Below are 13,050 nucleotides of genomic sequence, written 5' to 3'. Positions count from 1 at the left end.
TTTGCCTTCGTTGGGGCATACCGGATGTGGACCTCATGGCCTCCAAATTCAATCACAAGGTCCCCGCCTATCTGTCCAGGGCCAGGGATCTGGGAGCTTGCGGAGCCGACGCCCTCGTTCTTCCTTGGCGAGGCTTCGCGCGTCCATATATATTCCCTCCCATCCCTCTCCTGCCCAAGGTCCTTCGGAAGATCGCGGCGGAAGGCGTCTCGGTGATTCTGGTCGCTCCGGACTGGCCCCGCCGGTCTTGGTATGCCGACCTCATGCTGCTCCTGGCAGACGCGCCCTGGCCGCTGCCCGCCAGGGAAGATCTTCTCTCTCAGGGACCGATCTTCCACCCGCGTTTAAGGTCCCTACGTTTGACGGCGTGGTTGTTGAGACCACCGTCCTGACACGTAGGGGTTTTTCTGCGGAGGTCGTCCGCACCATGATCCGCGCCCGTAAGCCGTCCTCTTCTAGGATCTATTATAGGACCTGGAGGACCTATTTGGGGTTCTGTGCCGATCTGGGGATTCCTCCGCTCCGCTTTTCTCTCCCCACCGTTTTGTCCTTCCTGCAGAGCGGACTTGCCCAAGGTCTGGGTCTTAGTTCTTTGAAGGGTCAGGTGTCTGCGCTGTCCATTTTGTTTCAGCGCCCACTGGCCCCCCTTGGTCCTGTCAAGACCTTCCTTCAGGGCGTGGCTCACGCGGTTCCCCCGTACCGCCCTCCGGTACCGCCCTGGGACCTGAACCTGGTTCTCTCAGCGCTCCAGGCTTCTCCTTTCGAGCCTCTGCGGACGGTTTCCTTGCGACTTCTGTCCTGCAAGGTTATTTTCCTTGTAGCCGTCACCTCTCTTCGGAGGGTGTCCTAATTGGCTGCACTCTCCTGTCTGGAACCTTTCCTAGTGTTCCACCAGGACAAGGTAGTTCTTCGTCCGGTCCCTTCCTTCCTTCCTAAGGTGGTCTCCGCCTTTCATCTGAACGAGGACATCGTTCTCCCCTCTTTGTGTCCTTCCCCTTCCCACCCCCGGGAGAGGAAGCTTCATCGCCTGGACGTTGTCAGGGCGCTCAAGGTTTATCTGGAGGTAACCAGCTCTTTCAGGCGTACTGACTCGCTCTTTGTGGTTCCAGAGGGGTCGCGCAGAGGGATGGCGGTGTCCAAAGTTGCTATCGCCCGTTTTGTCAAGATGGCTGTTACTGAGGCTTATCTCGCCAAGGGCAAGGTTCCGCCCCTTGGTGTTACCGCTCACTCCACTAGAGCGGTCGGGGCTTCCTGGGCTCAGAGGAATCGGGCTTCTACGGAGCAGATTTGCAAGGCGGCCACTTGGTCCTCCTTGCACACCTTCACCAAGTTCTACAGGGTGCATACTCATGCGTCAGCTGACGCTGCTTTAGGCCGTCTGGTGTTGCAGGCGGCAGTTGATTGATGCCTCTAGTGTTGGTCTAGTTTGTTCTGGTCCCTCCCTTCTGGGACTGCTCTGGAACGTCCCATGGTTTCCTGTGTCCCCCAAGGAATATGGGCGAGAAAAGGAGACTTTTGTATTACTTACCAGTAAAGTCTCTTTCTCGCTCTTCCTTGGGGGACACAGCACCCGCCCTTCATTTGGGTTTACAGTTGTGGTTCCGGCTTGGTTGCCCCCGTTGGGGCTCGACAGTTCTTTTTTCCGGTTGGTGGTTATCTTTCACTACTTGGACACGCAACTGTCAGTCTCTCTCTCCAGGCTGAAGGGTATAGCTGATGGAGGAGGGGCTTACAGCTTTCACTTAGTGTCACGCCTCCTAGGGAGCAGAGCTATACCCATGGTTTCCTGTGTCCCCCAAGGAAGAGCGAGAAAGAGACTTTACTGGTAAGTAATACAAAAGTCTCCTTTTTGGACCGTTGATGCTATCTATACGATTTGCTGTTCTCATCTTTTTTTCCCAACTGGATTGTAATGTCCCATGTAACCTTCTACCAGTGGATCTCTGGAAGAATTCCTCCCTCCATGTTGTCTTTGTGCATCAGGACTGATCACATTAGAGCAGTTTACAGCGGCTGTGAAGTGTATGGGCGTAATGTTCAATGAGGAGGAGCTCCTGAAAATGTGGACAAGGTAAAGTACAAAGCATATCCAAAATATACATGTAATACTCATGGATTAGGTGCATAGGCACACAAAGTCACCATTTCTCCAAACTATGGGGGAGATTTATTAAGTCCAATGCAGAAATTGTTGGACTTGATATCCTTTGCGCTGCTGGCAGTTGTGCCAAATTTATGATGAGACGCAGGCCTCGTCATAAATTAGGCGCATCCTCCTGCAGTTTCTTGTGCCTAAAGATCTCACCTTCTGTAGATGTTTGACTTCATTTGCACCAGAAAATTGCCGTAACTGAAGAGAATTTTTTCATGGCGTCTGGTCACGTCCCCTTACCACACTTTTTTGGAACAGTGGCAAGGGTGGCGTAAAAAAACACCACTTGCAACTATTTCTTTAAAAGTCGCATTTAAAAAATTGCAAACACGCAGTTTGCGACTTTTTAAAGAGTAAATTAAAATTGTATTCGACTTTTACCGCCCCAAGCACCCCTCATCGCCGCTGTCCAGGTACAATGCTAGAAGCATCAGGTACTTATGCATCAACCCAGGTGCCCTCCTGAATTCAACTGTGTCACTGTCCTCAGTATGGTGATAGGACAGTATTTTATCTGCACTGTGGTATTCAGTTTTGCTGGGGCGGTATTTTGTGCTGCACTAGGGTATTGCTGGCCTCGTCTACTTCTGCTGTTCCTGCCTACTTGTGGTTTCGGTTGGCCCTACCTACTCGTGTTGCCCTGCCTTTTGTCAATTTGGACTTGCCTACAACATGTGGCCACATTTAGGTTTTTTCCAGGGCCACTTTAAATTCCCATTCCGCCCCTGATCTGCAGCATGTTATAGAGGCACTCCAGCTGCTGTGAAACTACAACTCCCAGAATTCACACATACTAGGCTGCTCTTGTAACTCCCACAGAAGTTAATGGAGGATTCAGGGAGTTGTAGTTTGAGAACAGCTGGAGTGCCTGAGGTTGTTCATCCCTGTTATAGAGCAAGTGGAGCTGAGCAGACTGATATATAGTTTTGTAGAAAAAGATTCAATAAAACTTGTAATTTATACACTTAGGCTAAGGCTACACGACAATATGTGTCGCGCGTCATTTTGTCACACCAATGTCACGCGACAATTTTTATGATGATAGTCTATAGTGTCACACTGCGACATGCTGCAACTGCAACACTACAGTAGCAAAAAATCCATCCAAGATGGATTTTTCTGCGATTGTCGCAGTCACAGCATGTCGCAGTGCAACACCATAGACTATCATTATAAAAATTGTTGTGCGACATGAATGTTGTTCGACACATGTTGCAGTGTAGCTGTGCCCTATGTGTCGCGCGACTTATTGTTGCGCGACACATGTCGTCATGTAGCCCTAGCCTTAAAGGGGTTGTCCGGGTTCAGAACTGAACCCGGACATACCTCGATTTTCACCCAGGCAGCCCCCTAACTTGAGCATCGGAGCAGTTCATGCTCCGATGCTCTCCTTTGCCTTGCGCTAAATCGCGCAGGGCAAAGGCATTTTCACGAGTTCTGGTGATGAACCGGGCTCTCCATGGGGCTGCCAGGAAGCCCAGTGATGTCACCGGCACTGATGGGCGGGCTTTAGCTCTGCCCAAGCCAGTAAAATGGCAAGGGCAGCGCTAGAGCACGCCCATCTGACCTGGTGATGTCACTGAACACACTGCTGGGCGGAAGCCTCTGCTCGGGAGTGTGTTATTGTAAACAAAAGAGCGATCTAGTGCAGGGCAAGGGAGCGCATCGGAGCATGAGATGCTCTGATACTAACATCAGGCGGGCTGCCTGGGTGAAAATATGGGTATGTCTGGGTTCAGCTCTGAACCTGGACAACCCCTTTAAATCTCTCCTCTTTCTGACTTCATTGTTCATGTAGGAAGTATTATCAGTAATTGCTAGCATTCCCTGTGTAAGTGTGTATACAGAGATAGCTGTCAGTCACTGAGAAATATACACAGGGAAGGTGTTATCAGTGATTGATAGCATTCTCTGTGTAAGTGTGTATACAGAGATAGCTGTCAGTCTCTGATAAGTGTGTATACATAGCTGTCAGTCACTGATAGGTGTACACAGAGAAGGTGTTATTAGTGATTTATATAATTTACTGTGTAAGTGTGTATACAGAGATAGCTGTCAGTCACTGATAGTTGTACACGGAGGAAGTGTTATCAGTGATTGATACCATTCCCTGTGTAAGTGTGTATACATAGATAGCTGTCAGTCACTGATAGTTGTACATGAGGGAGGTGTTTTCAGTGATTGATAGCATTCTATGTATAAGTGTGTATACAGAGATAGCTGTCAGTCACTGATAGCTGTACACAGGGGAGGTATTATCAGTGATTGATAGCATTCCTTATGTAAGTGTGTATATAGAGATAGCTGCCAGTCACTGATAGTTGTACATGGGGGAGGTATTATCAATGATTGATAGCATTCCTTGTGTAAGTGTGTATACAGAGATAGCTGTCAGTCACTGACAGTTGTACACAGGGAGGTGTTATCAGTGATTTATAGTATTCTCTGTGTAAGTGTGTATACATAGATAGCTGTCAGTTACTGATAGTTGTACACAGGGGAGGTGTTATCAGTGATTGATAACATTCTCTGTGTAAGTGTGTATACATAGATAGTTGTCAGTCACTGATAGTTGTACACAGGGGAGGTGTTATCAGTGATTGATAACATTCTCTGTGTAAGTCTATACATAAAAAACTGTCAGTTACTAATAGCTATACTCAGGGGAGGTGTTATCAGTGATTAATAGTATTCTCTGTGTAAGTCTGTATACATAGATAGCTGTCATTCACTGATAACTGTACATGTGGGATGTGTTATCAGTAATTAATAGCGTTCACTGTATAAGTGTGTATCCGGAGATAGCTGTCTGTCACTGATAGCTGGACACAGGGAAGGTGTTATCAGTGATTGATAGCATTCTCTTTGTAAGTGTGTATACATAGATAGCTGTCAGTCACTGATAGTTGTACATGAGGGAAGTAGTATCAATGATTAATAGCATTCTCTGTTTAAGTGTGTATATAGAGATAGCTGTCAGTCACTGATAGTTGTACATGGGGAGATGTTATCAGTGACTGATAGCATTCTCTGTGTAAGTGTGTATACAGGGACTATTTTAAGTATAGAAAGAGCAGAGGTTTAAATGAATAAATTACAAGTTTTACAGAATCTTTTCCTATATAACTATATATGAATCGGCTCAGCTCCTCCTGCTCTATAACATGCTGTCTGCAGATTGCACTGCATTTCCTAGTGACAGGCCCTCTTTAATATACGGTATTGAATAGAACAAAATATGTAGTATACCCTGCTAGATCTCATTACATGATTATATATAGATGTTCTTCATGCCAGTCACACAGAAGTAGTGCTGCTTGATTCGGGCTTGGTAAAGTATATCTCAGACTTTGTTCACACTGCAATGTTGATGTAAATTATATCCATTATCCCTTAATGCTTACCGCCTATCGATTCATGTATAGTATTTATCCTTGCTGAATCCGCTGCAGAATGTGCATTGTTTTCCATTTGTGATGACTGGATGTTTTTTAATACAGCAATTTAGAAACAGGATGTTCTGAATCTGCAGCTTGTACATAAATCAGTCCTTACACTTTTCTGTTTTTTTTTCGGATGTCCTACTTTGCTCTATTGTCCCCTAATTTGTCTGCCAGGACAGCCGGTTGCTTCTTTTTTTATGTAACTCATTTTACAAATATGGATCATGGTGTGCTCTTTCATTGTGCCTGTGTTTAAGTAATTTGGAATCATTTATTTTCATATGAAATTCTTTTTTTTCTGCTGATAGCAATTTCAGACTGACTGGATGTTGATAAAGTGCAGGGCAACATGTGGGGCTCTTGGCATATCAAGTGAAGGCACAGATAATTTAGCAACTTGCACATTATCGTATTTTCCAAAATTCCCACTAAGCAAAAGGTAGAATTAATGTTAAATATTCAAATATTAGTACCATGCAAAAATCCCACCACACATGGACCACATAGTAATAATACCACTAATATACTGTCACCAAAACTGTGCCATGTAGTCTTCCAATACAACCATAAAGTGCTAAATACTGCTATACAGTGCTCGGATAACAGTAACAAACAGCATGTGCTTGATTCTCACAAAGAAAAGATCTACAGTTCACAACTGGCTTCCCCTGCATCACTTCAACTGGTCTGTGCTCCTGTTGGGATGGCCTTCTGCCAACCGTGAAGACACCAGAGGCTCCCATAAAACTCTAAATTGTAGTACAGTATGTCTTGAAAAAGAGCATTTATGGTAAAAACGTTGCTCTATTGGCATTTTTAATGAAGATTTAAATAAAATATTGAGTTTTATGGGAGCCTACGGTGCCTTGGATCATTTGTATAAAAGAAAAGAGCTACATAATGAGCTCAGATAATATCCAAACATAGGGCCAAAGTAACACGGCCGCTGAATTTTTACCACCGATACAGTACTTGAAGGCTATTGACTTTTATGGATTTTTTATGGATTCTTAATAGACTATTTATCTTCATTCTTATTGCGAGGGCCCCGCAAATCCACATCTGTTATGTACGTTTTGATGTAATTTACCAACTCCACTAGGGATATTATATGGTAACTCATTGAGTTTTATATTTCTATCAGTGATTTTATTTTCTATATCTATTTTATATTTCATTAATAAACACTACTACTAATATACAGTACATGATATGCTTTTTGGCCTTTATAACCAGTGTGTGTGCCAGTCATCTTGACATTTGAAATTACCTTTATGACAAAACCTGCTGAACATTTTTAATAAACACCAATTAAAAATGCAGTCATAAAAGAAATTACGCCCGAAGGTGTTCATAGCCTTTAAACACTCTCTACCCACAGGCAAACTGCATATAGTCATGGCACATTCACTACATACATAATCACACTCACTCTTGCTACATACAGTAAAACATGCACTGTACGTTTTGTTATATATGCACATATACATGATCATAGTATAGGGATGCACACTTTTACTCTATACAGTCAAATACAAACCGGATTCCAAAAAAGTTGGGACACTATACAAATCGTGAATAAAAACTGAATGCAATGATGTGGAGGTGCCAACTTCTAATATTTTATTCAGAATAGAACATAAATCACGGGACAAAAGTTTAAACTGAGAAAATGTACCATTTTTAGGGAAAAATATGTTGAATCAGAATTTCATGGTGTCAACAAATCCCAAAAAAGTTGGGACAAGGCCATTTTCACCACTGTGTGGCATCTCCCCTTCTTCTTACAACACTCAACAGACGTCTGGGGACCGAGGAGACCAGTTTCTCAAGTTTAGAAATAGGAATGCTCTCCCATTCTTGTCTAATACAGGCCTCTAACTGTTCAATCGTCTTGGGCCTTCTTTGTTGCACCTTCCTCTTTATGATGCGCCAAATGTTCTCTATAGGTGGTTTCTGGAAGTATTCCTGAGCCCATTCTGTGATTTCCTTTACAGTAGCATTCCTGTTTGTGGTGCAGTGTCGTTTAAGGGCCCGGAGATCACGGGCATCCAGTATGGTTTTTCGGCCTTGACCCTTACGCACAGAGATTGTTCCAGATTCTCTGAATTTTCGGATGATGTTATGCACAGTTGATGATGATAGATGCAAAGTCTTTGCAATTTTTCGCTGGGTAACACCTTTCTGATATTGCTCCACTATCTTTCTGCGCAACATTGTGGGAATTGGTGATCCTCTACCCATCTTGGCTTCTGAGAGACACTGCCACTCTGAGAAGCTCTTTTTATACCCAATCATGTTGCCAATTGACCTAATTAGTGTTATTTGGTCTTCCAGCTCTTCGTTATGCTCAAATTTACTTTTTCCAGCCTCTTATTGCTACTTGTCCCAACTTTTTGGGGATTTGTTGACACCGTGAAAATTGGAATCAACGTATTTTTCCTTTAAAATAATACATTTACTCGGATTAAACGTTTGATCTGTCATCTACGTTCTATTACAAATAAAATATTGACATTTGCCATCTCCACATCATTGCATTCAGTTTTTATTCACAATTTGTTTAGTGTCCCAACTTTTTTGGAATCCGGTTTGTACATATATATACAAATTTAGACATTAACTACATAGTTTTGCATACATGTGTACATGCCAACAGACTCCAAATGGGCCTTTAACACTTAGGGCTCATGCACGCAAACGTATTTTCCTTCTGTGTTCGTTCCGTTTTTTTTGCGGACTGTATACAGAACCATTCACTTCAATGGGTCCGCCAAAAAAACTGAAGTTACTCCGTGTGCATTATTCCGTTTCCGTATGTCCGTATTTCCGTTCTGCAAAAAAATAGAACATGTCCTATTATTGTCCGCATTACGGACAAGGATAGGACTGTTCTATGAAGGGCCAGCTGTTCCGTTCCGCAAAATACGGAATGCACACGGATGTCATCCATTTTTTTTACAGACCGCAAAATACATACGGTCGTGTGCATGAGCCCTTAGATAGAGGAGAGAAGTGGGCAGCAGGGAGAAAGGGGCAGTGGGTTGATCATAGGCAGCCAGGCACTTTTTGTTACATTTATATGAGAAACACTGTGTTAGCACTTTGGCCCTGCAGCACTGGAGCCTTGACCAAGATCAACATCTGTGTGGAGTTTCTGGGTCCTCCCCGTGTTTGCGCGGGTTTCCTCTGTGCACACTGGTTTTCTCCCACGCTCCAAAAATATCCTCCAGCCTCCAAATCCAATGGAGGCAATACGCGTGGGATGGTTACACATGCGGCACTACTACTGAGACCCCGAGATGATTCTATACTGCACAGGTCACAATATACCTTCCATACTTCAGTTATAGCACTCGCACTTTATTGTTTTTTAATGCACTAGAACTTAACCCTTGTCGTCTTTTGCACATGTGATTTTGGTATGAATTAGGATATGTTTCTAATCATGTTATTACTATTATAATTGAGGGTTCAGTGATTTGAGATTAGTTACAATTTTTGGTCACAATTTTTTTTGTGTTTCACCATCATGTTATCCTATTTTATACGACCAGGGCACATTATGTTATATCATGAAAATCATGGATTTGCGGTAATTGTCTGACCTATGACTTTGTTGCATGTGGAAATTCCTCTCTATACCAGGTTGAGGATCTCCTGTTTAAGGCCCCTTTCACACGAGCGAGTTTTCCGCACGGGTGCAATGCGTGACGTGAACGCATTGCACCCGCACTGAATCCTGACCCATTCATTTCTATGGGGCTGTGCACACGAGCGGTGATTTTCACGCATCATTTGTGCGTTGCGTGAAAATCGCAGCATGTTCTATATTCTGCGTTTTTCACGCAACGCAGGCCCCATAGAAGTGAATGGGGCTGGGTGAAAATCGCAAGCATCCGCAAGCAAGTGCGGATGCGGTGCGATTTTCACGCACGGTTGCTAGGAGATGATCGGGATGGAGACCCGATCATTATTATTTTCCCTTATAACATGGTTATAAGGGAAAATAATTGCATTCTTAATAAAGAATGCATAGTACAATAGGGCTGGAGGGGTTAAAAAAATTCTAATAATTTAACTCACCTTAATCCACTTGATCGCGCAGCCCGGCTTCTCTTCTGTCTTCTTCTTTGCTGTGCACAGGAAAAGGACCTTTGATGATGTCACTACGCTCATCACGTGGTCCGTCACATGATCCATTACCATGGTAAAAGATCATGTGATGGACCATGTGATGAGCGCAGTGATGTCATCAAAGGTCCTTTACCCAGGTCCTGAAGAAGGAAGAGAAGACGGGCTGCGCGATCAAGTGGATTAAGGTGAGTTCAATTACTTTTATTTTTTTTTAACCCCTCCAGCCCTATTGTACTATGCATTCTGTATTAAGAATGCTATTATTTTCCCTTATAGCCATGTTATAAGGGAAAATAATAAAATCTACACAACACCTAACCCAAACCCGAACTTCTGTGAAGAAGTCCGGGTTCGGGTCTGGGTACCAAACATTCAGATTTTTCTCACGCACGTGCAAAACGCATTACAATGTTTTGCATCCGCGTGGAAAAAACGCAAACATGGAACGCAATCGCAGTGAAAACTGACTTGTTTTAGTGTCAAAATCACACCATTTTCCCTAAACGCATCCGGCCCCAATCCGCAACGCCCGTGTGAAAGGGGCCTAATTGTTTTTAGTTGGTTAGTTCCTATCAAAGATTTGCACATATTATAATCATGGTTTTTGGTGTGCGTCTAATTAAGCATGCACTTTGTGTTTTTTTATCACACGACCGTGCTGTTTTTTGCGGTCCGCAAACCACGGATCCGCAAAAAACGGAAGCCGCCCGTGTGCCTTCCGCAATTTGTGGAACGGAACGGGCGGCCCATTGTAGACATGCCTATTCTTGTCCGCAAAACGGACAAGAATAGGACATGCTATATATTTTTTGCGGGGCCTCGGAACGGAGCAATGGATGTGGACAGCACACAGTGCTGTCCGCATCTTTTGCGGCCCCATTGAAGTGAATGGGTCCGCATCTTAGCCGCAAAAACTGCGGCTTGGATGCGGACCATAACTACGGTCATGTGCATGAGGCCTAAGGCTACATGCACACGAACGTTGTTTGTTTCTGTGTCCGTTCCGTTTTTTTTGCGGACAGGATGTGGACCCATTCATTGCCCCGCAAAAAAAATAGTGCATGTCCTATTTTTTTCTAGTTTGCAGACAAGGATAGGCAATATTACACTGGATCCGCAAAATAAACGGATTCGCAAAAAAAATGGATGCCATACGAAACATTCTTTTTTTTTGCGGATCCGCAATTTGCGGACCACAAAACACATACGGTCGTGTGCATGTAGCCTAAAAAGCATTGTGGAATATGTTGGTTCTATAGAGAGGTGTGTGCAGTATTAGGCTACATGCACACGACCGTATGTGTTTTGCAGTCCGCAAATTGTGTATCCGCAAAAAAAACAAATGACGTTCTGTATGGCATCCATTTTTTTTTTACGAATCCGTTTATTTTGCGGATCCATTGTAATAATGCCTATCCTTGTCCGCAAACTAGAAAAAAATAGGACATGCACTATTTTTTTTGCGGGGCAACAGAATGGACATACTGATGCGGACAGCACACGGTGTGCTGTCCGCGTTTTTTGCGGACCTATTAAAATGAATGGGTCCGCATTCTGTCCGCAAAAAAAACTGAATAGACACGGAAACAAACAATGTTCGTGTGCATGTAGCCTTAGCTTGTAATACAGAGGGAAGCAGGAACATACATTACTAGCTCAGCCGTTCCCAGGCTGTCCCTCCATGATGTATACAATGCACATGTAGCCGTCTCTACCAGTCCACTGACCGGTTATACGGTATGTTGCTGATAATTCGTTTTGTACATTTACCCCGTATCTCACATTCAGTACTCTCAGCAAGGCACAGATGAAATTGCTAGACTGTTTGGCACACAATAAGTAAAAAGACTGATTGAGAAAAAAAAATTATAGAGTAACCAGTTCTCCTAAGAAAAAAAGACAATACAAATCAATGAATAGCTTATTGTTATTTAGAAAAAGCTTCATATAATATAATCCTGGTAGGTACAAATCTAAGAAATCATAGATGAAGTCTTTTTAGAGACCAGTGCGAGTCAGAAGTTGGAAGAATTATTCAAGTGCTGGGCGATCGTACTGTAACCGTGAATGCAATTATGACAGCTAATTTAAAGACTTAGGCCCCCTGCACACGATCAGGATTGCGTGCGGATTTTCCGCGCGGATTTGCGTGCGGAAAATCCGCACCGTAGGTCATGTCCATTGTATTCTATGAGAATTTGAAATTCTCAATGCACACGATGCAGATTTTTTCCGCGCGGATTTTGACCTGCGGTGCGGATTTAAAAATCCGCGACATGTCAATTAATTTTTTTTTTCCTGACCGGATTTTCTTCATTCACTTAGTGAAATCCGCATGCGGAAAATCCGCACCGAATCCGCACGCAAATCCGTATGCAAATCCGCACCAATTAATGCGGATTGACCGCACAGATTTGCCTGCGAACACCTGCAGATTTCAGTGCGGATTCTCCGCACATGAATCCTGAACGTGTGCATGTACCCTTACCGGTACACAGTAGGTAGGTAGATGTTAGGATAATGGTACCACAACTTGCCTCTTATTATTTGTGTTGTTTTGTTTGCAGTACTGGAAATGTCACAGGGTCTGCTGTGCCTGCTGTTCTTCTTTTCAAAAAGTTGGGATTAAAGTTTCCAGGTATAATTTAAATGAAGCATTTATTGTATGTATTGAATTGTAAAGCTATTACTATGTCTAGCAGACTGCAGACTTTAAGGGCTCATGCACACAAACGTTTTTTTGTGTTCAGTATACTGGCCGTTTTTTGAGTTTAGTATGCGTTACTTATACTGAACCATTCATTTCAATGGGTCAGCAAAAAAAACTGAAGTGTCTCCATGTGCATTCCGTTTCCGTATTTCCGTTTTTCCGTTCCGTTCCATTCAAAGATAGAACATGTCCTGTTATTGCCCGCAAATCACATTCCGTGGCTCCATTCAAGTCAATGGGTCCGCCAAAAAAACGGAACACATACGGAATGTCCTCCGTATCTGTTCCGTTTTTGCGGAACCATCTATTGGAAATTTTATGCCCAGCCCAATTTTTTCTATGTAATTACTGTATACTGTGTATGCCATACGGAAGAACGGAACCAGAAACACTGAAACAAAAAACGGAAAAACGGATCTGTTAAAAACAGCCCGCAAAACACTGAAAAAGCCATACGGTCGTGTGCATGAGCCCTGACAAAGAGATCACAAAGTGCAAGGAATTAGAAGAGTTGTGCCAAGCTTTAAGTTATAGTTAAGTTATCGGTTGGGGTCCAGCCACTGAAACTCCATTCCCCGTACTGATGAAGTAGCTGTTATGGCATGCCC

The 13,050-nt window shown here is 43.6% G+C and overlaps 1 protein-coding gene across 1 annotated transcript in view; it reads left to right on the top strand.

Annotated features, from left to right (window-relative positions):
* Nucleotides 1-13,050, top strand: part of LOC120987066 — a 133,189-nt gene that overhangs the window by 13,401 nt on the left and 106,738 nt on the right. The window contains exons 3-4 of the mRNA XM_040415703.1: nucleotides 1,937-2,071; nucleotides 12,300-12,370. Of these exons, the coding sequence (XP_040271637.1) occupies nucleotides 2,025-2,071; nucleotides 12,300-12,370 (118 nt within the window). The 5' untranslated portion in view covers nucleotides 1,937-2,024. The remainder of the gene's footprint in view (nucleotides 1-1,936; nucleotides 2,072-12,299; nucleotides 12,371-13,050) is intronic.

This window comes from Bufo bufo, chromosome 1 (genome assembly GCF_905171765.1).
Source record: "Bufo bufo chromosome 1, aBufBuf1.1, whole genome shotgun sequence".
Taxonomy (NCBI): domain Eukaryota; kingdom Metazoa; phylum Chordata; class Amphibia; order Anura; family Bufonidae; genus Bufo; species Bufo bufo.
Note: the sequence above shows the minus strand (reverse complement) of the source record. Positions and strands in the feature narration are given on the sequence as shown.